The sequence below is a fragment of the Arachis stenosperma genome, chromosome 5 (assembly GCF_014773155.1).
Source record: "Arachis stenosperma cultivar V10309 chromosome 5, arast.V10309.gnm1.PFL2, whole genome shotgun sequence".
NCBI lineage: Eukaryota > Viridiplantae > Streptophyta > Magnoliopsida > Fabales > Fabaceae > Arachis > Arachis stenosperma.
The window spans coordinates 121,847,667-121,874,750 of record NC_080381.1 but is presented as its reverse complement, the minus strand read 5'-3'; the positions used below and the strand labels follow the sequence as shown (position 1 = coordinate 121,874,750).

Genomic DNA, 27,084 nt, shown 5'->3' with positions numbered 1-27,084 from the left:
TCCATAAACTTATCTTCATACTATGATCATAAACATTTGATTCATCTTATTGAGGGAAGGTTTTCTTTTTAGCCATTTGCATATGTGAATTAATGTTGTCTAATAGAATGATTTAATGACAAAAAATATTCGATATACTCATTTTACATGAGAAAATGTGCCGACTCAAGTTCAGTACCAATGGCATAAATGGCATAAATATTTTGTTTATCTTTTGTTAACTTTCCTCCCCTTTTATTTGGATCCTGTGGCCTATCATATAAAATGATGCATTCACAAGTGTATATTTTCGTTAAGAACCAACCTTCATACTGTGTAAAGTGAGCAAATAGCTCTCATCATTATTGAATGAGCAGCATATCCAACATTATAACACCTAAGTATGATGAAGAGAGGAAAAACAAAAACACCGCAAAAAAAAATATTAGATATGTACTCTTCACCTATAATAATCGTTAAAATATCATTTAATATGTTTTATGCTCTTTACTCTTACTTTTTCTCTACAACCAACATATTATTATTTTCTCTCCAATTCCTTTCATCAAGTAAAAGATAAGAAGAAAAAATATTTTTACTTTCTTCATCCAAGTAACGAGACTATAGGTATTTTTCTTCCCATTTTTTACTTCTCATCCAACTTTTTTTTTCATTCAATCAAAAACGTCGATGTCACAAGATTCAAGGAACCAACAAATGAACACAATATCTTGGCATTCCAACAAAAAATAGTGAAAATACAAGGCCATGATCAACAAAGCTATTCACTTTTCACACTTTTAGCCTTTTATAAAATGAAAAAAAATGAAAAATTTTGCCAGAAGTAAGGAGCCATGCTTCAATGAATCAAATCATAAAATAAATTGAACATCCTAACCAGCCCAACAAAAAAGGGAAAGGGGTGTGTCATAACCAACACTCATCTAATCCAATCACTGTTCCTTGAAGTAGTAGTCTTAAAAAAACACATTTAACTTTGTTGTTGTGGATCTATGGTGTAATTCAATGATGAAATCTTTGTAATAATTAATCTTGTGGAGGTGGTGGTTGTCATCATCATCATGCAGAACATAAATCAGCAAGAAAGGTTTGTATCTGTACAAAGCCTTATTCACTTTTGTTTAGCATTTGAACTCTTTTTAGCTTCAAGTGTTGTAACTTCTTTAATTGCTACTTGTGCTTTATTTTCCATTCCAAGTCCTCCAAGTGCAACAGATTCAAGATAAAATGCAGTGTGCCATACAGGAAAAATCACTCTTGTCTGTACTGCATCGTTCAACGCTTATTGACACATATCGCTAATAAGATAACACAAACTGCGTCGTGCATAGACTGTAGGAGAAACCATCGTTCCGGCATCAATGAACTGTGTATAATACAATTAAGTCACATTTAGATAAATATTGTAGTCCGATTAAACGGCTAAAAAGAATGGATTCAGAAATTCTACCAAAATTATTCCTTTATCAACAAAATATTGATGTGAAACTCTAGTTACCAGAAAGCGGGATATTCGATTAGTAGCACTGATCCCATTAGTGTTAACACTCTTCGGTGCATGAGCAGGATCATCCTGAATCAATTCTCCCTCCTCCTCTACCTTTATCAATTAATAAGCCAGAATCAACGTAAACTATATCATATGCTTCCTCCTACGATCTATTCTAATCCTCTAATGTGCAAAAAGAACCAAATTACATGAAAATAAGAAGATTATAATGTTATTACCCCTGACAACAGCAGAAGAAAGTCGGCGTTTAGCAGGAGGTTGACCTTCCGGTTCATTCCTGTCTCCTTGTATGTCAAATTACACTATTTAACCAAATCCCTAAACTTAGATTACAAGAAAGATAATATTTTCTGCTCTAGAAAAGAAGGGAGAGGGGGAGTGAGACTGACATGGGGAGGAAAGGGTTCTCGGCAAGGAGCTGAGAAGGGATCCCTTCAAAGGCCTCAAGGACCACGAAGCCGCTCCGTAATTTGAGAAAATTGAACAAAAAAGAAGCAGAATCGATGAATGAATTGGAGAGAGTGGAAGTAGAGTGGTGTGGTAATTGGCGAGAGAGTAATGAGTGACCTCGCGCTGTTGGCGGAGAAGCTCATCGATCTCATTGCTGCTCCTCCGACTTCTCCACCGCAGTGCCTGCGTCGACGGTTTTCCCATGTCGCCCATTGCCTTCCGTCTGGTGTACCTAAACTCGGCCAGGTTCCGATCTACGCCTCTACTTCAGCAGCGCTCTACCACTCCCTTTGCTCCGCCTGTGGGCCCCTTTTTTGAACAATTTTATTATCTTTTTGTGGTGGTTTTGTTGTTGACTTTCCTAGCCTTTTATGGCTGTTAACAAAAAATGCGTTTAATTTCTATCCCTTTTTTGGATAAAGGGTTTAAGATTAATTGGTATGTGCATGCTTTTCTACAATTTTTTCTTTGTTAGGTTTTTTTATGAAAAAAGCCCCTTCGATCTTTTTGTTTTGGAAAAACCTTTTTATCTGGGTAGGCTGTGTTTTGTCTAAGTTATTTGGATTTTTCAAAGACTTGTGACAGCTTCTGCCTTTATTTTTTATGGTTTTCCTTTTATCTCTTTTTGCATTACTCATAAATTCAAATTTTCTTATTTGAATTGTTCATAACTTAGGTTATTTTTGCGATGCATTTCAATTCTTTCTCGGTTTTTCCGACTTATTGGTCGTGGTATTTCCGAGTTATCATGATCTGCTTTTATAACCTCTTTACACCGACTTGTACCTCATCATTTTATCCTGCCGACCACGTAGGTCAAGCATGGGATTTTTACGTTTTGTCAAGCTTAAGTCGGCGCATTTCGTAGAAAAATGATAATAACTAACGGAATTTTACAAAGAGACATAGAGAAAGATCTTTATTTATTGGTGAAGGTACTTTTTGCTACTAAGGGGTTAAAAATGGTTGTCTCTTAGCCTCCACTTTGATGCCTCGTTAAAACCCCCTTCGGAAAAACCCTTCTTTTTGGAAAAAAACCATGAAGTCGGAAAAAAGAGTATATTAGGGAGTGAAATTCGCTTTTAACTATAGTACCTTTTCATATTACAAGCATGTCAAGACCTAGGTAATCCGTGTTGTTCAAGTTGGTCACCTTGTAGTAGCATTTTTCTAGGACCTCACTAATTTTGGGGTGTTGCGATTACTGTTGCCTCCGCTTCTCTTCACTTCTGCCAACAAAGGTTAGATTTTCTTTCTCCTTTTCTTAGTGCTTTATTTTGTGCATTTAGAAGAGTTTTTCTTGTTTGCAATAAGTTTATGGTATATCTAGTGACTCTATTCTTTTTGAGGGACTGCTTTGGCCTTTTAGAGACCCTACTTTTGATCTTTTTTCCATTTTCCTCTATAGGTCTCGTCGCCTTTCTCCTATTTCTTTTTACTAGAAAAAGATGACTTCTCATGTTTCTAAGTGGGTAGATGATACGGTTCTTGGGGAGAGTCCCTTAGTAGACACAGACTATATCACCGATCTCTGCATCCACTATAGGATTTTTGGCTCTGATGATGATGAGCCCAAGTATGAGTTGATTGCCCCGGGTCCTAAAGACCGGGTTTGTTTTGGGGAAGCTACTGAAGCTGACCCTCATTTCTTTTTATGTACGATTGTTCGTTTACCCGTCTGGGGGTTCTTCTACCATTTTCTGACTTTGAAATAGCTGTATTGTCTCATTGTCGCGTCGCTCCCACCCAGCTTCACCCTAACTCTTGGGATTTCATGAAAATTTACCAACTTGTTAGCTGAGAATTAGATTTTCTGACTACTTTGAAGATTTTCTTTTATATTTTTCATATGACCAAGCCCTTCAGTGGGCAAAATAATATGCAGCAGTGTGTATCTTTCCGGGCCATTCAAGGTCGGAGAGTTTTCTCCATGTTTGACGAGTCCTTTCATGATTTCAAGAATTTTTTCTTCAAAATCCAAGCAGTAGAGGGTCACCATCCCTTTTTCCTTGATGAACATTCCAGCCCCCTCTTTCCTCTATATTGGCTAAAGGCTTCTTCTGTAGAAAAGTACGGTCCAGATGATTTGGATGAAGTTGAGGAGGCCATAGTGGGGTTCTTCCAGGAAGCTTGGGGGAGAGCCCCTTACCTGAATACCAAAAAATTTCTTCAGGGGTCTCCGAGTTTCGTGCGGACCCAATTAGGTAGCTGCGTTGTTGATTTTGATAACTTCCGACTTGTAATCTTTCGATTTGTTGCTTCCAACTTATGGTCTTCCAATTTGTAGACTAATTCTTTGTTTTCTACTTTTTCAGAGATGGTGAAGAAAGGTTCTAGCACCTCTTACCAAAAAATCCAGGAGGCCAAGAAGAGGTCTCAGGCCCAGGTTGTTGCTGCCAGGGCTGCTGGTGCTCCTCCTTCTCCTCCTCTCCCTCTTGAACTGGGGACTTCTCGTCCGATCTTGGTAACTTTGTCTTCTGCTTCTCCTCTTCCTCCTCCCATCCCCCAGCCTGTTCCTCCCCTGAACCCACCCAAAAAAATTGCAAGACTTCTGGCTCATCTTCTGGGGATTTATACTTTGATGGTCCCAAGTTCGTTCAGAATCACATCTTTTCACATACTCAAATTAGTATGGATGATGCTTTCGTTCGAAACCATCTTAATATTATGGTTCAGGGGAGTGTTCAGGCAGCTGGGGTATGCATGAGGCTCCTTGATATTTTGGAAAAAACTCTCCTTAGCTCTTTGGGCTCTACCCAAAAGGTTGAGGAATTGAAGGAGAGGATCTTCTTTTATCAAGAGGAAGAGAAATGCTTAAGGAGGAGGTCGCTGAGCTAAGGGAGGAGAGGACTCAACTCCAGGAGAGGGAGAAGAGGTTGATGGGCAGTGTGCCATGGCGGAGGGCCTTAAGAAAAAGGCGGAGCAGAATTATGTCAGGCTTTTTGGGGAGAATCTTGACATGAAGAAGAAGCTGGCAAGAGGTCAGGAGGCTTATCAGGATCTGGAGGACTCCATGGCGGAGAGCTCGGAGGAGGCCTGGAGGATCTTCAAGGAACAAGTCGGCGTTATCGCTCCTGGCCTGGACCTTTCCCCTCTCGATCCTAATAAGATAGTCGTGAATGGGGCTATTATTTCTCCTCCCCGACCTTAGACTGACTCCGATCTGAAGACTCGCGGACAGAGGATAATAGAGTCTCCTCCTCGTGAGGAGTAACAAGAAGGAGACCTGCCGAGTTCTTCAGAGGTTCCCGCTCAAGATCCTGAAGAGACTGCTCCATCCTCCCCTGCTGCTGATCCGACCTCCCTTTCTGCTGGTGATTCCAATCTTTCTTCCACTTAATTGATTTCTGGCTATTTTGGGGCATGGCTTATGGGCCCCTTTTTTGAACAATTTTATTATCTTTTTGTGGTGGTTTTGTTGTTGACTTTCCTAGCCTTTTATGGCTGTTAACAAAAAATGCGTTTAATTTCTATCCCTTTTTTAGATAAGGGGTTTAAGATTAATTGGTGTGTGCATGCTTTTCTGCAATTTTTTCTTTGTTAGGTTTTTTTATGAAAAAAGCCCCTTCGATCTTTTTGTTTTGGAAAAAACTTTTATCTGGGCATGCTGTGTTTTGTCTAAGCTATTTGGATTTTTCAAAGACTTGAGACAGCTTCTGCCTTTATTTTTTATGGTTTTCCTTTTATCTCTTTTTGCATTCGTCATAAATTCAAATTTTCTTATTTGAATTGTTCATAACTTAGGTTATTTTCGCGATGCATTTCAATTCTTTCTTAGTTTTTCCAACTTATTGGTCGTGGTATTTCCGAGTTATCATGATTTGCTTTTATAATCTCTTTACACCGAGTTGTACCTCGTCATTTTATCCTGCGGACCACGTAGGTCAAGCATGGAATTTTTACGTTTTGTCATGTTTAAGTCGGCGCGTTTCGTAGAAAAATGATAATAACTAACGGAATTTTACAAAGAGACGTAGAGAAAGATCTTTATTTATTGTTGAAGGTACTTTTTGCTACTAAGGGGTTAAAAATGATTGTCCCTTAGCCTCCACTTTGATGCCTCGTTAAAACCCCCTTCGGGAAAACCCTTCTTTTTGGAAAAAAATCATGAAGTCAGAAAAAAGAGTATATCAGGGAGTGAAGTTCGCTTTAACTATAGTACATTTTCATATTACAAGCATGTCAGGACCTAGGTAATTCGTGCCGTTCAAGTCGGTCACCTTGTAGTAGCCTTTTTCTAGGACTTCACTAATTTTGTATTGCCCTTTCTAGTTAGCAGCAAGCTTTCCATCTCTAGACTAGTTGATGCCAATATCATTTCTGATCAAAACCAAGTCGTCTGCTGTGAAGCTTTTTCGAATGACTTTCTTATTGTATCTGTTTGTCATCCTTTGCTTCAGCGCTGCTTCTCTTATTTGGGCTTGTTCTCGGACTTCGGGAAGTAACTCGAGTTCTTCTTTGTGCCCCTGTACGTTATCGACCTCGCCGTAGAAGTTCACCATTGGACTTTGCTCATTGATTTCAACTGGTATCATGACTTCTATGCCATAAGCAAGTCGGAAAGGTGTTTCTCCTGTCGTAGACTGAGGTGTAATCCGATATGCCCATAATACTTGAGGGAGTTTCTCAGTCCATGCTCCCTTTGCCTCTTCTAACATTTTCATTAAACCTGCCAGTATAACTTTATTTGCTGCCTCGGTTTGTCCATTTGCTTGTAGGTGCTCTACCGAAGTGAACTGATACTTGATCTGCATGCTAGCTACTAGGTTTTTGAAGGAAGAGTCGGTAAACTGAGTGCCATTATCAGTGGTGATGGAATGGAGGTACCCTATACCTTGTGATAATGTTCTTGTAGAGGAACTTCCGACTTCTCTGGGCTATGATGATAGCTAACGGTTCTGCTTCTATCCACTTTGTGAAGTAGTCTACTCCCACTATTAGATATTTTACTTGTCCATGCACTTGAAAAAAGGGTCCTAATAGATCCAATCTCCATTTTGCAAAAGGTCCTGGAGAAGTTATGCTAATGAGCTCCTCGGGAGGAGCGACGTTGAAGTTTGCATGCATTTGGCATGGCTGATACTTCTTCATGAACTCGGTGGCATCTTTTTGCAAGGTTAGCCAGTAGAACCTAGCTCGGATTACTTTTTTAGCCAACGACCTTGCTCAGAGATGATTTCCACAGATACCGTTGTGGACTTCCTCAAGTACCTCGGTTGTTTTTGAGGTCGGAACGCACTTCAATAATGGTGTCGATATTTCCCTTTTATAGAGAATATTTTCCACCAAGATATAGTTCTGTGCTTTCCTTCGGATTTTCTTGGCCTCTGTTTTTGTGACAGAGGGTTCTTGGAGAGTTTCTTGGATCAGGCTTCTATTACTCCCTCCTAGCTTGGTACTTGCTAGTTTGGAGAGGGCGTCTGCTCTGCTGTTAAGATCCCGGGTTATGTGTTTGACCTCAGTTTCGGCAAATCGTCCTAGATACTCCAAGGTTTTGTCTAAGTACCTTTTCATATTAGGGTCTTTCACTTGGTACTCTCTATTGATTTGTAAAGTCACCACCTGAGAGTTGCTGAACACAACTACTTTGGTTGCGCCGACTTCTTTTGCTAGTATTAACCCTACAATCAAGGCTTCATATTCTACTTGATTGTTGGAGGCTGAAAAATCAAATTTGAGAGAGACTTCTACCTGAGTTTCCTCTTGGTTGACTAAGATTATGCCTGCACCACTTCCAACTTTGTTGAAGGATCCATCTACGTATAGCTTCCATGTAGTGGAAGTTTCCTCTTGATCTCCTGCATATTCTGCCACGAAGTCGGTGAGGCATTGGACTTTGATTGCCGTCCAAGTTTCGTACTTAAGTTCGAACTCGGATAGCTCTATGGCCCATTGAACCATTCTAACCACAATATCTATCTTCTGGAGGATTTGCTTCATGGGTTGGTTCGTTCAAACTCTTATTGTGTGAGTTTGAAAATAAGGTCGTAGCCTTCGAAAGGCTACTATTAAGGCATACGCAAACTTCTCCAATTTTTGATACCTTAATTCAGGGCCTTGTAGAACTTTGCTGGTAAAGTATACAGGATGCTGCTCGACCTCGTCTTCCTGTATTAGAGCTGATGCTATAGCTTTGTTAGCTACGGACAAATACAGGACGAGTTCTTTCCCAACTTTAGGTCGGGTCAGAATAGGAAGCTGGCTTAAAAACCTTTTGAACTCCTGGAATGCTTCTTCACACTCAGGAGTCCATTCGAACTGGCATCTTTTCTTAGAAGAGAGAAGAGTGGTAGGGATCTTAACACCAATCCTTCCAAGAACATGGAGAGGACTGCAAGTCGGCCATTCAATTGCTGGATCTCCCTTAAGCAAGTCGGATTTTTCATTTCTAGGATTGCTTTACACTTGTCGGTGTTGGCTTCAATTCCTCTTTGTGTAAGCATAAATCCCAAAAATTTCCCTGCTCTACCGCGAAGGTGCACTTTGTGGGATTTAACCTCATCCCATGCATCCTTATGGTGTTGAAGACTTGCGAGAGGTCCGTCAAGAGATCGGCCTTATCCTTGGCTTTTACTAGCATGTCGTCTATGTAGACTTCCATTAAGCTCCCAAGGTGAGGTGCAAACACTTTATTCATCAGCTTTTGATATGTGGCTCCATCGTTTTTTAACCCAAAAGTCATGACCACATAGCAGTAGTTTGCTCTTGGTGTGATGAAAGATGTTTTTTCTTGATCCGGCTTATACATCGAAATTTAATTATATCCCGAGTATGCATCCATGAACGACAAGTATTGATACCCCGAGCTGGAGTTTACGAAGGTATCAATGTTTGGAAGTGGATATGGGTCTTTGGGACACGCCTTATTTAGGTCAGTGTAATCGACGCACATCCTCCACTTGCCGTTTTACTTTTTGACCAGCAACACATTTGCGAGCCATGCCGGGTCTTTGACCTCTTTAATGAAGCCGGCTTCTAGGAGGGCATGTACTTGCTCTTCTACCACTTGGGCCCGCTCTGGTCCGAGCTTCCGTCTTCTTTGCTGAACAGGTCACGATCCGGAGTATACTGACAGTTTATGCGACATGAGTTCGAGATCTATCCCTGACATGTCAGAGGCTTTTCAGGCGAAGAGGTCAGAATTCTCTCGTAGGTGCCTTATAAGCTTCTGTTTCAGCCTTCTTTCAGGTTGGCTCTTATGCTGGTATTTTTTCCTTCCTCTTTTTCGACCTGTATCTCTTCAGTCTTTCCCCCGGGTTGTGGTTGCAACTCTTCCTTAGCTCTGACTCCTCCGAGCTCAATAGTGTGAACCTCCTTACCTTTTACTCTCAAGTTTAGGCTGTTGTTGTAGCATTTTCTCACCAGTTTTTTATCTCCCCCTGATGGTTGCTATTCCCTCTGGCATTGGAAATTTCATGCAAAGGTAGGGGGTGGATACCACTGCTCCGAGGCGATTTAGGATTGTCCTGCCTATTAAAGCATTATAAGCCGACCCACATCAACGACTATGAAGTCGATGGTCAAAGTTTTGGATTTTACCCCCTTTTCTGAAAGTTGTATGTAGGGATATGAATTCTAGTAGCTTTATTGGTGTATCCCCCAACCCATATAGAGTGTCGGGGTAAACTCTTAACTCCTTTTCATCCAACCCTAGCTTATCAAATACCAGTTTGAACAGGATGTCGGCTGAGCTTCCCTGATCCACTAGGGTTCTGTGAAGATGGACATTGGCAAGGATCATGGTTATCACAACTGGATCATCATGTCCAGGAATGATACCTTTCCCATTTTCTTTAGTAAAAGAGATGGTTGGGAGGTCGAGCACTTCGCCCCCGACCTGGTAGATTTTCTTCATGTGCCTCTTACGAGATGACTTTGTGAGGCCGCCTCCACCGAATCCCCCGAAATCATATGTATATGTCTTTCCGGGATCTGTGATGGTGGGTCTCTTCGGTCCTCGTCATCTCGTTTTCTCTTGCCATTATGGTCCGACCTTTCCATGAGATATATTTATCTAGCCGACCTCCTCTAACCAGTTTTTCTATCACATTTTTGAGGTCGTAACAATCATTTGTGGAGTGACCATATAACTTATGGTAATCACAGTAGTCGCTGCGACTCCCCTCCTTTTTATTTTTGATGAGCCTAGGGGGAAGTAGTCTTTCAGTATGACAGATTTTCCTGTAGACATCAACTAGGGAAACTCGTAGAGGAGTATAGGAGTGGTATCTCCTAGGCCTCTTAGGGCCAACTTCCTCTTTCTTCTTGGGCTCTCTCTCTTTCTCTTTTGATGAGTGAGAATGCCCTTGTTGCCAACTTGACTCTCGAAGCCTGGAATTTTGCTCCATGTTGATGTACTTCTCAGCTCTTTTCTGTACATCACTCAAGGATGTTGGGTGCCTCTTCGAGATGGACTAGGAGAAGGGGCATTCTCGGAGTCCATTTACTAGGCCCATAATCACTGCCTCCGTGGGCAGGTCTTGGATCTCCAAAGACGCTTTGTTGAACCTTTCCATGTAGTCCCTCAAAGGTTCTCCGACCTCCTATTTCACTCCCAGGAGACTTGGTGCGTGCTTTACTTTTTTCTTTTAGATTGAGAATTGAATGAGGAACTTCCGCGAGAAGTCGTCGAAGCTAATGACTGACCTTGGGGGGAGGCCATCGAACCATTTCATCGCTGCTTTAGTAAGGGTTGTCGGGAAAGCCTTACAGCGAGTAGCATCAGAAGCGTCAGCCAGGTACATTCGACTTTTAAAGTTGCTTAAATGATGCCTTGGATCAATAGTTCCGTCGTAGAGGTCCATATCAGGGCTTTTAAAGTTTCTTTGAACTTTTTCCCTCATTATGTCGTCATTGAACGGATATGCTCCTCCCAAAGGAGAGTCTTCTCAGCCACTGCGAGAGCTTCGACCTTTGAGAGCGGACTCTAATCTCAGGAGCTTTTCCTCAAAACTCCTTTTGTCGCTCAATCTCATTCCTCAGATTTCTCTCTGCCTCCCACTGACGTTCCAGTTCTTGCTCCAACTGCTCCAGGCGCCCCTGGTGTCCGTAGAACAATCCCATGAAGTCAGTTGCATGAGATTGTCCCTCTTTTCCTGATTTACGCCCTCTAGAGGAGTTTTTCTTCGGGTCTTTTACCCATGAAGTGCCTTCTCTATGCTGGTTGGTCGCTCCTTGATGAGTGACCATATCCCTGTTGTCGTTTCCAGCGTCCTGATTCTCTTGCTCAGAATCAGGCACTGTGTTTCCATCTTCGTGCAAGTTGTCCGCCATCACTGGTTGATCTCTTGAGTCCCCGGCAACGACGCCAATGTTACGTTAGGTAACCGGAGATTAATGGGCTGAACTTGTAAAGTTGGCCCAATCATTTGAAGGAGGGGATCTCTGACTCAGTTTGCGCTCGGGAGCCGCCATCCGACTTGTATGTGTGAAGGAATGGGGGTGGTACCTGCAAGGACACTTTGATGCCTAAGTCAGCAAAGGGTTTTTACAGGTTTATAGAGTATTAAAACTTAGAGATACCTGAGGGGTATCAGTGTATTTATAGTCGTGATCCAATAACCACCGTTGAAGTAGTTCCACCTTTTAAGGTGGATAACTGTCCCTTAATCTTAGAGAAGTTGAGATATAGCTCCTGAAAGGGGATTGAGAGATTTTAAAGGCAGTTACTTATTTGAATAAGTGTTATCTGTCAGCTATCCTCAAAGCCCGACTTCTTGGAAAGAAAGAGTGAGTAGAATTCGACCTTTTCGAGGGAGGTCAGTTGTCAATAAAGGCCAATCTTTGGATTGGGCCTTCTTGGCTTATTTAGTCCTGGGCTTTAATGTTGAGGCAGGGTATGAAGAGTAAATATGCAAATAATAATACTGGGTTCTTGGAGGTTAAAACTGAAATCGTGAACGGCTTTCAAGGACTCCATTACCCTTGACCAAAATGAAACACTTTCAAATTGGATTGAAATCCACTCTCATTGCAACTGATCTAGCATTCAATGTGACCCTTCTTCAAGCCTTCAAATTCTTGATATTTCAAATTCATTTATTGGTCATATTTCTTATCAGTTAAGTCATTGCACTCAACTCATTCAGCTTAGAATCTTTGAGAATTCTCTCTCAAACCCAATCCCTCCCGAGTTAGGAAACTTGAAATGAAAAGATTGCAGTATTTGGATTAGAAACTAACTTCTTGAATGGAACCCTTCCTGAGACCATATTCAACATCATTTGCAGTATTTGTGCTTCATAATTTGAAATTTCTAACCTTGAACTACAACTATTACATGGATCCATCCTTCCTAGGATTTCCAATTGTACTATCCTGGTAAATGTAGGTTTATCTTTAAATTCATTCACTGACAAAATTTTTTAGGGCTCTTTTAGGATGGCTAATCTTACTTTAAAACCTAGTATTCAAAATAATCTCAGTTGAAATACCAGATTCTATCTCATATAGCCTGATATGTTTTCATACTTGGACCTCCATGATAACAAGCTTCATGGTTCATTCCAAGAAGCATTGGGAATTTTAATAAGCTTGTGATGTTGGATCTTTCTCACAACCACCTCAGAAGATCAATTCCTAGTGATACCATTCATTGTACACTTCAAACACAAGCAGGTGTATCTCAACCTTTCTTATAACAATTTTGCTGGAAGCATTCCAGAGTTGGGCATGTTGGAAATGGTACAAGGCCATTGATATTTCAAACAATTATCTTTGAAGTGTCAATCCCAAGAGAATTGCCAAGTGCAAAAATCTTTTCAATCTTGATTTTTTCAGAAATAAGATTTCAGGTCTAATTCCGGTAGAAGGTTTTAGTCACACAGACTTGCTTGAAAACTTGAACTTTTCAACAAACATATAGATGGTCAAATCCCTGAAAGTCTTGGCACAACTTGAGCATCTCACATCCATAAATCTTTCTCAGAATAACTTGAAGGGAATACAATTCCTCATGGCTTTGCCAATCTCTCCAATCAGATGTAACTTGAGGGCCCTGAGGCTGAGCCGACGAATGGAACATTTTCACATATCAATGCATCTAATATGAAGGGGAATCAGGATCTTTGTGGAAGAAATTCTTAAGGCCATAATCATGTTCTATTCAAGAAGAGCATAGCTACTAGTGCTTGTGACTTTGATTCTTTAATCGAAACAACAAACTTTGCAATTATAAGCAAAACAAAAGTAGCAACAATCAAGAACCAGATTGCATGTCAGCATTAGCTCTTAAAAAATTCAACCACTGGCTTATTCAGAACAGATATCATCATTGACGCTAGTAGTTTGAAGACAGTTTACAAGAGCCAATTTGAACAAGATCAGATTGTAGCTATCAAAAGATTGGATTTGCATCAATTCTATGCAAAGACACCTCAACTAGTTTTGTATATGGTTTCTTGGCAAGAAAATGTACAAAAACACCTCAACTAGCACACTTAATACTGATTCTTCTCAAATAGCATTGAAGAGATATTTTCTCAATTTGCAACCATCCAAAAATGAAGCAAGGGAGACAACATTATATTATTTTCATGATTGGCCTATTATTATATTAGCATATTTTGCGTCTCATACTTAACTTTTTTCAGTGTCTTCCACTTGATAATTAAATACACATCACTCTCTAAAGATTATCTACACCAAAACCAATTCCTCCTACTCTTCTAAACTGCAAACTGCAGTATTTCATTCCAACCATATATTTGCATAAAAAATATGCTTTCCATGTTTATTCCCCCATAATTAACTAAATTGAATTTTAACCTTTTTCGATTATAAAAATCAACACATGTATCTAACAGATCATCATTTCAACTTTTAGTCCTTTAGGTAGCGAGTATATCATTCCACCAACTTCTCAAATGATGAAAGTAATGTATACCATTCCTTTATTTCAATTGGATCAAGTATGCAATATCTCAAATGTTTTGGATCATAAAAGCTATCTATTCAAATCAAATTGGATCAACTATATCATGTCAAGTTTTGGATCAAGTATGTCATGCCACTAACTTTTCAATTCATAAAAGCAATGTATACAATTCTTTACTTCAAATTGGATCAAGTATGTAATCTCAATTTTCAGATCATAAAAGCTATCTTCAAGATCAAATTGGGTCAAGTACATCATATTACCTTCTTATATCATAAAAGCAACCTATACCATCTTTATTTTAAATTGGGTCTAAGTATTATATATCAATCTTTAACTATGATTACCTTCATTAATCCTTCTCTTTTATGCTTCTCTTTTTCAAGGAGTAAAACATTTTTATTTAATATGTTCAGCAGATGAACAATGCGAAATCATGACCAAAGCATATTAATTAAACCATATTTTTCTACAGTCAAGCTGTTAAAAAAAATCATGGGTCAAAGTTAAACACTGCACCAACTTTAAGATGCCTTTAGTATTGGGTCTTCAAGAAGCTAAATTGGATAAACATCATGCATCAATCTTTCCGCATCTTAAATCACGAAACAACAAAAAGAGCACAATAGATGGCAGAAGAGTTGTTTTATGTAGTTGGAAGATATGCTCTTGACCATTAAAAAAAAAGAAGATATGCTTGACCATTAAAAAAAAAAAAGAAGATATGCTTATCCAAGTTTCAGTGTCTTCCACATGATAACCAGGCATCAATCTCTAAAGATTGTCTACACCACAGGAATTCCTCCTACTCTTCTATACTGCAGTTTGCAATATTCCATTCACAATCATAGATTTACATCAAAAACAGCCCTTAAACAGTTAAACCTCTGTCATTGTAACATCCTAACATGCTTCCCATATTCAAGCCCATAAAATCTGTTCCCAGCGCCAGCATAAATTCAGTATATCATATCAAAACATTATAAACTTTAGGGTCAAGTATAGATATCACCATCCTCTCGAACAAAAAAAGCTAACACCATTTATTTTAGGGTCAAGTATAGATATCACAATCCTCTCAGAACAAAAGAAGCTAACACCATTTTATTTCAGATTCTAAGGTCAATGTATTTCCATCTTTTTCGATTATAAAAGGCACACATGTCATCCAACGGACATTTTCAATTTTTGGGTCTTGTAGATCATGTCCCCTTTTTTCTCATATCATAAAAGCGGATGCATATCATCCTTTATTTCAAATTGGGTCCAAGTATGTTGTATCTCGATCTTTTCAAGATCATAAAAGCCATGTTTACCATCATTCATCATAAAAGCAACCGTATATCACCCTTTTTTTCAAATTGGGTTCAAGTATGTCATATCTCGATCTTTTCAAGATCATAAAAGCAAACGTATATCACCCTTATTCCAAATCGGGTCCAATTATATCGTATCTCGATCTTTTCAAGATCATAAAAGCAAACGTATATCACCCTTTTTTTCAAATTGGGTCCAATTACATCGTATCGCGATCTTTTCAAGATCATAAAAGCCACGTTGTACCATCATTCATCCTCCTCTTTTATCCGGACTTGGAACTGGCTATGTAAAAATTTTTGCAACAAAGTTTTACATAGGCAGAGTTATGAATGCCATGCATACCAGGTTTCATAACATTCCAAACATTTGGGTGTACTAACATTTCTTTTAACACGTTCAAAAGAGTCATGCATATAATCGCAAAGTTCTACCATGCCATCAGATAAACTAATTTCTTTATCCCACGAATGACTTTAGTCACATTGATATCCAACATTTTTTTAATAGTTACATACTCAACCCACAAAATTCTTTTCAAATTCAAATGTTAAAACAATTTTTTTTCGAATGAAAAATACAAGAACTTTTTAAAAGAAATGCAGAGGAATTGTTTTATGTAGTTAGAAGATATGCTTATGAAGTGATCATCAAAAGAATAGCTTACCCATAATTCTTAGCGAAGACTGAAATCACAGTTGCTGGAAGCTGTGTTTGATTACCAACCTTAGACCACAATGCCAAGAAGTAACGTGTAGCAATACTAGTGATAAAACTATACAAAATATGATTACAACAGTGCTTATCCCAACATATGTAAACAAGTTCAACAATTGATGTATAATAATATTTTCATTTTGCAAGGCCCTATATTATAAATCAGTAAATTCACATTGCAACTACAGTTTTTTAAAAATATAAACAGTTCAGGATCTTTTGATGAGAGAGTTTGGCAATCAATAATACCAAAAATACTTTTTGCATTGTTTGCCTAATAGCACAAGAGATAAAAGAAAATATAATCAGTTCACGGGTGTCAGAGAAAAAAGATGAAAGAAAATTAGCATATTGACAATCAGTAATCCACTATACTTATGAAAAACATGTTAACAACGCAACTAATGAATTACTTTACCACCTGAGAACCACCAAGAATAAATTGATGATACTGACTCTACTAAAATTGACAATATAGGTGTAAGGCTTGACCACCCCCAAGGCCCCAACTTCCATTCAGTACACAAGAGTTCTTTAACACGCCGCAAAATTAAAGAGGCCCCCCTATTTTTTTTCTTTTGTATCTAAATTTTAAAACATTTATAAGAAAATCATTGCTTAATTTCAAAACACCAAAGCTTCAACTTGTCTTGTAACAATAAAAAAGCAAAATCGAAGAAACTCTAAAATAGAAACTTCTTGATTCTTGAGGAATTGCCATTTACTAACTAATAATGCAGTGGAAAAGTTTCATTTTTTTTTTAAAAAATCCCATTATAACATGCAAGAAAAAGAAAAAGAACAAAAGAAAGATACCCTCTTCATGATACTCATCCTCCTTCTCGTTGATGATAAGACTTGGCTAATTGGCTTCTTAAAAATTGAGAGGCTTGGTAGGTAAAAATATAACCATTGATGAACACAACAACTCCTTCTCATTGATGATAAGACTTGGCTTCTTCTGAAAACACAGCAACATCTTTTGTTTCCAAAACAGTTATGAACTGCTACAACTGTGAAAGTAAAACAAGACAGAAAAGGAAAAGAAAGATAGAGTGATGAATGAAGAATAAAAGATAATTTGCCTCGAAATCCTTGGGGAAGCGAGAGAACCGATGCATCACGCATTGTGAAAGATCAAAAACCAATGGCATCACGAAATGTAAAGAGAGAAAGAAGAACCCTAATGGCAATGCTCTTGTAAAGACTATTTTTCTTTTCTAGGTCTAGCATTGACGCAAAATCAGGTCGGTGGTTAACTTATAATTAACACTACTTCAGGACCAACAAAAATAAACTTCTTCGAGCCCAACATGATCCATTTTACAAACCAAAAACCAAAACAAAAATCTAAAAGTGTATTTAGTTTGCATTTTTGTTGTTTTTATTTTTACTTTTATCTGTTTTCTGAATTTTTTAATAAAAAAATGAAAACAGAAGGTAAAAATAAAAAATAAAATAATAACTGTTTTTATTTTTTAGTTTTTATTTTTTCTTTCATAAAATTATTAAAATAAAAAATACTAAAAATAAAAACAAAAAAACAAAAACGCAAATTAAACACACTCTGAGCTAACCGATAACGACAATAATAAATTAATAATGGATTAATCTTTTATTTTTGCAAAAATTGTTAATTTTAGTTTTGGATTTGATTCTTATAATTTAATTTTTGATATCGTGTAAATAATTTTATACGTGTATCCAATTACGTAATGTCATATCAGTAAAAATAATTATCTTTTATATTGACTGTATAAATAATCATCCAAAAAAATAGATGTAATTATTTTATTCTATCAATGCATTAAAATTAAATTTTTTATCCTTATACATAAAAATTTAGATGTAATTATTTCAATAACCATTTATTTTTAATTTGTTGCCTTTATTTTATTTGGTTTTTGGTCAATAAAAAATTGTTATGTATGTTTTAAATTTATATAGAAATTTGTAAACGTCGTGTATTGGTCTAATTTAAAAGTTTTATATCACAGGCTTTTTTATTATAATAAGCAAAGAAAAATCATTATTTCCTCAAATACGCATGGATGATAATAATGCCAAGAATACGCAGGTCCATTTCAAGCCAAGCACCCACAAAATGGGTTTAGCCTCAAATTCACTCCAGCCACCCACAAAATGGGCTAAAGAATCTGACACAACTCCAAGTCAAGCCTAGCCTAAACAAAATGGCAAAAATCTGTGGTAGCGGCAGCAAAATGGGCTCAAGCTGGGTGACCACGAGTTGGACCAACCCGTGACCTGCGAACGCGAAATGGACCATCTCCTATGCGGCGCTCACGAGATGGTCACTTCAGTGGCAGTAGTAACGAAATGGCAAGACTGCAATTTTCCAGTGCAATAGTTCCCGTACACGCATGCATTGGATGCATGGGGTGGCAAGCTTAGGAATCATGCATTGCTGTGTTTATATAAAGGGCAGTTGGGTAGGGGACCAAGTGTTCTTCATGCAGTGAAAATTAGTGGTAGGAAATGTTAGGAGTAGATACTTTCAATGCTCCGATGATAAGAAAACATCATCGAAACTTGTTGGTCAGATTTAATGTGCATTTTCTGATATGCAAACGAGTTGGCAACTGCAACGGGCATTCTGTAAGTCAACTTCGTGATTTTCTTCTTTCCTATTAGACCGGTATTCATCAGGATCACGTTCTTCAGCTCCTCCAAAGACGTCTGCGGCGGGATCATTATCCACAGTAGATCATCACAAACAAATGTAACACCTTCAGATGTAACAGAAATTTCTCCATTAGGATATACGACAACGTACACATTTTCGGTGGCCATAGACACAACAAAATAGCATCTACAAAATTTTAAAAAGAAAGGAAACACATAGAGATAGGAGAGAGTTGCTTGAGATGAATGTTTCGGTGAGACACCAAAAAATTCCAACCATGCTTTCAAACTGTCTTCCACGCCCCTTTATACAGCGAATTCCTGGCTCCATTTTGTGTGGAGTACAACTGCTATGGTTCCTTTTTGCGTCTGGCCAGGCAGAGTTATCCAATTCGCATGTACCACCAGCAAATTGGCCCAATTCGCAGTTGCTGAGTTAGAGATGCCCATTTCATGGGCGCTGACCTTGAATTGAAATTCTGGCCCATTTCGTGGGTGGCTGGAGTGAATTGGAGGCCAAACCCATTTCGTGGGTGCTTGGCTTGAAATGGACCTGCGTATTCTTGGCATTATTATCCTCCATGCGTATTTGAGGAAATAATCATTTTTCTTTGCTTATTATAATAAAAAAGCCGATTATATTTATCTTTTTCAATTAAAAAATTTGATTAAGAGCACTCACTTCATCAATTATATAACAAAAAAATAATAATTTTAGTTGGTTTTTTTAAATAAATATCTTTTTAAATACCTGTCAAAGATGTCAATCCAAATTTTCAATTCAATCTAGCTAAAGATGAAAAAAAAACAAGAAAGAAATAAGAATTCAAAAGATAAGAAAAGGAGAAAGGAGAGAAGAAAGAAGATTAGGATGGATGGAAGAGAAAAGACTTAGAGAAGGGAGAAAAAAAAAAGAAAAAAAATAAAAGAGGAGAAGAAAGAGATGATAGAAAAAGTGAAAAATAAAGGACATAAGATGATTTTTATTACATTTCTCTTTTTTTTTTGACATTATCATAAAATTTACCCATTATTTATAGAAGTACATCTATCATGCATGTCTGCGATTTCTTTTTGTTCATCATTCCATGCCTTATTGGTCAAGACATGTACAAATGATGATCATTGGATGTCTCTTTTATCATTTTTTATACTTTTCTTTTTTCTTATCCTTCAATTGATCATTGGATGGTTCTTTTATCATTCTTTTATACTTTTCTAATTCATTTGTAGTCATTTTGCTTCAGAATCTGGAATTAGAATAAAACATCTATTTCTCGTACAAGTGAATCAAAATTAAACTCATTTGATTTTCATTATATTAGTGTTGTGGTAGCTTGATGAATAGGTTCTTAAAATTGTTATCTTGTTTTTTATGTGATTTTTTGTGGTGTTATGAATTCTGTGACATGGGAGCCACTGTTATACATATATCGTTTTTTTCTACTATAGATTTAAAAATTTCTGAGAGTGAAAAGGGGCTTATTTCACAAAGCAATTGTGTTGGTATGGCCGATGACAATAATTTTCTTACTTTTGCTATTTGATTATGAGGCAGTTGAGTGAATATTAGTTGTTTTTAATGTCATTTTGATAAGAAACTGATTTATTCTAAGAACTTATTATCGGTTTTTGGTTATCTCATTAACTACTCCCGTGATAGAAATTTTCCAGTGATAAAAATCGTTGTTCAACATCATCTATTTCTCGCTTTCTTAATTCCTTTCCCTTGTTTATTGTTTATTCCAAATCGAAGTAATTGTGACTCTATTGTGTATACTCTATTGTCTATAAATTATATAAAATAAATATTTTAAAGAGTTGGAAGGTTAATTATATCATTTAAGATAATTAAATAAATACCATTGTTCATACCCTGGTCCAATAATAAAGGCCCAGGATCAAGCAAAAGACCTAATCCAAAGGGTTGGGCCTCACCAGTACCAATCTTCATCCCATGAAGTCGGTACTCACTACGACTTGTTCTAAAGAAGTCGGGCACGAGGGTTAGCTGGCGGATAAGCACTCATTCAAATGAGTAACTGCCCCTAGAATCTCTCTAACCACTTCTACGAGCCATATCCTAACCTCCCTAAGATAATGGGACGGTTACCACCCTAAAAATATGGCACTATTCCAACGGTGGTTATTGGTTCACCACTATAAATACACTGACACCCCTTAGGTATCTCTAAGTTCCAATACATTCTAAACTTGCTTAACCCCATGCTGACTTAGGCATCGGAGTGTCTTTGCAGGTACCACCCCCCATCTCTTGGAACACACAACTCGGAGGTGGCTCCCAGACGTAAACCAAGTCGGAGACCACACTCCTCCAGCGCTTGGGCCTCAAACAAGTCCAACCACCATCCGGTTCTAGGTAAGCCCCGGAACATTGGCGCCGTTGCCGGGCACCCGAGAGATCGACCACTAATGGCGGACAGATTCCCCGAAGAGGGTCATGTGGAGACAGATTCTAAACAAGAGAATCTGGACACAGGCAATAACGATGCAGACTTCACCCTCCACCAGGGAACTAATGATCAACACAGGGAAGGTACCTCCGGAGTAAAAAACCCGAAGGTAAACTCTTCAGAAGGGCGCGAATCAGAGAAAGAGGGACCATCCCATGTAACTGAACTCATGGGATTAGTCCACAGTCGCCTAGAACAGTTAGAACAAGAACGGGAGCGACAAAAGGAAACTGAAAAGAACCTAAGAAAGGAGATGGAACGACGAAAAGAGTTAGAAAGGAAACTCTTAAAGTTAGAATCCTCCCTCAAAGGTCGCAACTCCCATGACGAACGAGAAGAGCCGCCCTTAGGAGGGGAGGATCCTTTCAGCGAGGACATAATGAGGGCAAAAGTTCCGAGGAACTTCAAAAGCCCCGATATGGACCTCTATGACGGAACCACGGATCCAAAGCATCACCTGAGCAATTTCAAAAGTCGGATGTACCTAGCTGATGCTTCCGACGCTACGCGATGCAAAGCTTTCCCGACCACTCTATCGAAAGCAGCGATAAAGTGGTTCGACAGCCTCCCCCCGAGGTCGGTTAGCAGTTTTGAAGACCTCTCAAGGAAGTTTTTGATGAGGTTCTCTATCCAGAAAGATAAAGTGAAACATGCACCGAGCCTCCTGAAATAAAACAGGAGGTCGGAGAATCCTTACGAGCCTATATGGAAAGGTTCAACAAAGCATGTTTAGAGATTCAAGACCTGCCCACAGGGGCAGTCATAATGGGGTTAGTCAATGAACTCAAAGAAAGTCCCTTCTCACAGTCCATATCTAAAAGGCACCTCGTTTCTCTAAGTGATGTACAAGAAAGAGCTGAAAAGTACATCAATATGGAGGAAAATGCTAAGCTGAGAGACCTGAGTTGGCGACCTGGGCTCCCTCCCTCAACGAAAGAGAGGGAAAGGGAAACCAAGAAAAAGGAGGAACTCGGTCTCGAGAGACCAAGACAATACCACTCTTATACTCCTCTGAAAGTTTCTATAGTGGATGTATACAGAGAGATTTGTAATACTGAAAGACTGCCACCCCCTAGACCCATTAAAAATAAAAAAGGGGGGAGCTGCAGCGACTACTGTGAGTACCATAAAATATATGGTCACTCCACAAACAACTGTTACGACCTTAAAAATGTGATAGAAAAGCTGGCTAGAGAAGGTCGGCTTGATAGATATCTCATAGAAAGGTCGGACGGTCATGGAAAGAGAAAGCGAGACGATATGGATAGAAGAGACCCACCGTCGCAGACTCCGGAAAGACATATCCATATGATCTCAGGAGGGTTCGCGGGAGGGGGACTCACCAAATCCTCTCGCAAAAGATATCTCAAAAGAGTCTACCAGGTCGGAGAGGAGTCATCCGACCTCCCTACCATTTCATTCACAAAAGAAGATGGGTAAGGAATAATCCCTGGACACGATGATCCAGTAGTAATAACTATGATCCTGGCAAATGCCCATCTCCACAGAACCCTAGTAGACCAAGGAAGCTCAGCGGACATCCTTTTTAAGCCCGCTTTTGACAAACTAGGGTTGGATGAGAAAGAATTAAGAGCCTACCCCGACACCTTGTATGGATTAGGTGACACGCCCATAAAACCACTGGGATTTTTTCCCCTCCACACCACCTTTGGAAAAGGGGAAAAATCAAAGACTCTGAGTATAGACTTCATAGTCATTGATGTGGGGTCAGCATATAATGCTTTAATCGGCAGAGCTACCCTTAATCGACTCGGAGCAGTAGTATCCACTCCCCACCTTTGCATGAAATTCCCGACTTCAGCGGGGATAGCAACGGTAAGGGGAGACCAAAAGTTGGCAAGGAAATGCTACAATGAAAGCCTAAATCTGAGAGGAAAGGGCAGAGAAGTTCACACAATAGAGCTCGGCGGTGCAAGGGCCAGAGAAGAGCTGCGACCACAACCGAGAGGAAAAACCGAAGAGATACAGGTCAGCAAAGAGGAAGGGAAAAAACTCATGTAGGAGCCAACCTAGGGGAAACCCTAAAACAAGGGTTGACTAAGCTCCTAAGAGATAACTCCGATCTCTTCGCCTGGAAGGCCTCCAACATGCCTGGGATAGACCCCGAGCTCATGTCCCACAAGCTCTCGGTTTATCCGGGATCCTGACCTGTACAACAAAGAAGACGCAAGCTCGGCCCAGAACGAGCCCTAATAGTAGAAGAACAAGTGCAGGCGCTCCTGGAAGCTGGCTTCATCAGAGAAGTCAAGTACCCAACATGGCTAGCCAATGTAGTGCTAGTCAAAAAACAAAATGGCAAATGGAGAATGTGTGTCGACTATACCGACTTAAATAAGGCATGTCCCAATGACCCTTATCCACTGCCAAGTATTGATACCCTAGTGGACTCCAGCTCGGGGTATCAATACTTATCATTCATGGATGCCTACTCGGGATATAATCAAATCCCAATGTATGAGCCAGACCAGGAGAAGACATCATTCATCACACCCAGAGCTAATTTCTGCTACGTGGTCATGCCATTCGGATTAAAAAATGCAGGAGCCACATATCAAAGGTCGATGAATAAAGTGTTTGCCTCTCACCTTGGGAGCCTAATGGAAGTATACGTCGACGACATGCTGGTAAAGACCAAGAAAAAAGTCGACCTCTTGTCAGACCTCTCACAAGTAAGGATGCACGGGATGAGACTAAATCCCGCAAAGTGTGCCTTCGCGGTGGAGGCAGGGAAATTTCTAGGATTTATGCTAACACAAAGAGGGATCGAAGCAAATCCCGATAAGTGTAGAGCCATCCTAGAGATGAAAATCCCGACTTGTTTGAGAGAGGTCCAGCAGCTGAATGGCCGACTTGCAGCCCTCTCCAGATTTTTGGCAAGATCAGCGCTAAAATCCCTTCCACTGTTCTCCTTATTGAGAAAGGGATGTCAGTTTGAATGGACCCCTGAATGCGAGGAGGCGTTCCAGGAATTCAAAAAGTTCTTAAGCCAACCTCCTATTCTGACCCGACCCGTATCTGGAAAAGACCTCGTCCTATACTTATCTGTAGCAGACAAGGCTGTCTCATCAGCCCTGATAAGAGAAGATGAGGTCGGACAACATCTAGTATATTTCATCAGTAAAGTTCTATAAGGCCATGAGCTAAGGTACCACAAACTAGAGAAGTTTGCCTACTCCTTAGTAATAGCCTCACGAAGGCTACGGCCTTACTTTCAAGCTCACACAATAAGAGTCCGTACGAACCAACCCATGAAGCAAATCCTCCAAAAGATGGATGTTGTAGGGAGAATGGTTCAATGGGCAATAGAGCTTTCTGAGTTTGACTTAAGATACGAAACTCGGACGGCGATTAAAGCCCAATGCCTCACCGATTTCATTGCAGAATACGCAGGGGATCAGGAGGAAAAACCAACTAAATGGGAACTCTATGTAGATGGATCCTCCAAAAAAAACAAGAAGCGGTACAGGCATAATATTGGTAGATGAAAGAGGAACCCAGATAGAGGTTTTCCTAAAATTTGAATTCCCAGCTTCAAATAATCAAGCAGAGTATGAAGCCTTGATTGTTGGATTAAAGCTGGCAGAAGAAGTCGGTGCTACAAAGGTGATGATATACAGTGACTCACAAGTGGTGACCTCCCAGATAAGCGGAGAGTATCAGGCAAAGGACCCAAATATGAAGAGGTACTTGGAGAAAACTCTGGAACACATTGGGCGCTTTGCAGAAACCGAGGTTAAACACATAACTCGGGATCTAAACAGCAGAGCAGACGCCCTATCCAAGTTAGCAAGTACCAAACCGGGAGGGAACAACAGAAGCCTGATCCAAGAAACCCTCTAGGAACCCTCAGTGGTAAAAATAGAAGACAAACAAGAAGTCCTTGAGGTAGTCGGTTTAAACCTCGGATGGATGAACCCCTTGGTCGAATACATAAAATTTGACATCCTTCCAAAAGAGGAAAAAGAGGCCAGGAAAATCCGGAGGGAAGCACAACATTACACTTTGGTGAGGAATACTCTCTACAGAAGAGGGATATCAACACCATTGTTAAAGTGCGTACCGACCTCAAGAACCACCGAGGTGTTAGAGGAAATCCACAGTGGAATCTGCTGAAATCATCTCGGAGCAAGGTCACTAGCCAGGAAAGTAATCCGAGCTGGATTCTACTGGCCGACCTTGCAGAAAGATGCCACAGAATTTGTGAAAAAATGCCAACCATGTCAGATGCATGCAAATTTCCACGTGGCTCCCCCAGAGGAGCTCATCAGTATCACTTCTCCATGGCCCTTTGCAAAATGGGGAATGGATTTGTTAGGTCCTTTTCCCCAAGCGCCAGGACAAGTCAAATACCTGATCGTGAAAATAGATTACTTCACAAATTGGATAGAAGCAGAACCATTGGCCACCATCACTGCTCAAAGAAGTCGGATGTTCCTCTACAAAAATATCATCACAAGATATGGGATACCTTATTCCATTATTACAGACAATGGAACCCAATTCACCGATTCTACCTTCAGAAGCCTAGTAGCCAGTATGAAAATAAAACACCAGTTCACCTCGGTGGAACACCCACAAGCTAATGGGCAGGCCGAGGCAGCCAACAAAGTCATACTGGCAGGGCTAAAAAGAAGATTACAAGAGGCAAAAGGAGCCTGGGCCGAAGAGCTCCCCCAAGTACTATGGGCTTACAGAACAACGCCCCAATCCGTCACTGGAAAAACGCCCTTCCGACTAGTCTATGGCGTAGAAGCAATGATACCAATAGAAATCAATGAACAAAGCCCAAGGGTAATTCTCCATGACGAGATCGGAAACATACAGGGGCACAAAGAGGAGCTCGACTTGCTCCCAGAAGTCCGAGAAGAAGCCCAGATAAGAGAAGCAGCGTTGAAGCAAAGGATGACTACAAGGTACAACAAAAAAGTCATTCGAAGAACATTTTCCCCAAATGACTTGGTCTTAATCAGAAACGACATTGGAGTCAACAAATCAGGGGAAGGAAAACTCGCTGCTAATTGGAAGGGACCATACAAAATCAATGAGGTCTTAGGAAAAGGCTATTATAAAGTGACCGACCTAGACGGCACTGAATTACAGAGGTCGTGGCATGCTTGTAATATGAAAAGGTACTACAGCTAAAAGCGAACTCTACTCCCTGATGTACTCTTTTCCCAACTTTATGATTTTTTCCCAAAATCAAAGGGTTTTTTTCTGGAGGAGGGTTTTTAACGAGGCATCATAGTAGAGGCTAAGGGAAAATAGGCTATTAAAACCCTTAGTAGCAAGAAGGTACCTCCCCAATTAATAAAGATCTTTTTTCATTTACAATATCTCTTATAAACTCCTTTCTATTTTCTAAGTCTTTCTACGAAACGCACCGACTTAAGCTCGACAAAACGTGAAAATCCCATGAACCGACCTAGATGGTCGTCAGGATAAAACGACGAGGTACAAGTTGGTGTAATGAGGTTATAAAAGTTGATCGTAAAAAACTCGGAGACATCCCGACTCATAAGTCGAAAGGAAAAATCGAGTAGAAAAAAACAAATCGCAAAAATAACCTAAATCATAAAGAACTCAATAAAACAAAGTTGAGTATAAGGAATAACAAAAAAAGAGATCGAAAAAACCTAGGAAAAAGCTTAAAGGTTGTCCTAAAGTCCTTAAACAAAAAGGCTCAGAAAAACAGACAAGCCAAAGGGAAAGGTTTTCAGAAAAAGATCAAGGAGACTTCGAAAAACCAAAATCAGAAAAGCATGCACGCATAAGGTAACTTAAACCCTTATCCAAAAAAGGGTATTTATCTTGTTAATTTAAAAACCCTTATTAAAAAAGGGTATTTTTAAATATTTTGTTTATGGCCTTAAAAGGCCAAAAGAAATTGTTCAACAAACACCACCAACAAACAAATATAAAGAGTTTAAAAAAGGGGGACCCACAGGCCGAGCCCCCATATAGCCACATAAAGTTATTTCTGCAGAGGAGTAGACGGATCACCACCACTAGAGTCAGGAGGAGCTCCACCAGGACCGGAAAAAGAGACGTCCACAGGAGATGAAGAGGAAGTCGGAGGA

General features: G+C 39.5%; 1 protein-coding gene across 1 annotated transcript; it reads right to left on the bottom strand.

The window, feature by feature from the left end:
• Window positions 1–6,258: 6,258 nt before the first annotated feature.
• On the bottom strand, window positions 6,259–6,714 carry LOC130981281 (uncharacterized). The gene has a single exon (XM_057904882.1). The coding sequence runs from the start codon at window positions 6,712–6,714 to the stop codon at window positions 6,259–6,261; it is 456 nt and encodes a 151-aa protein (XP_057760865.1).
• Between the last annotated feature and the right edge of the window lie 20,370 nt (window positions 6,715–27,084).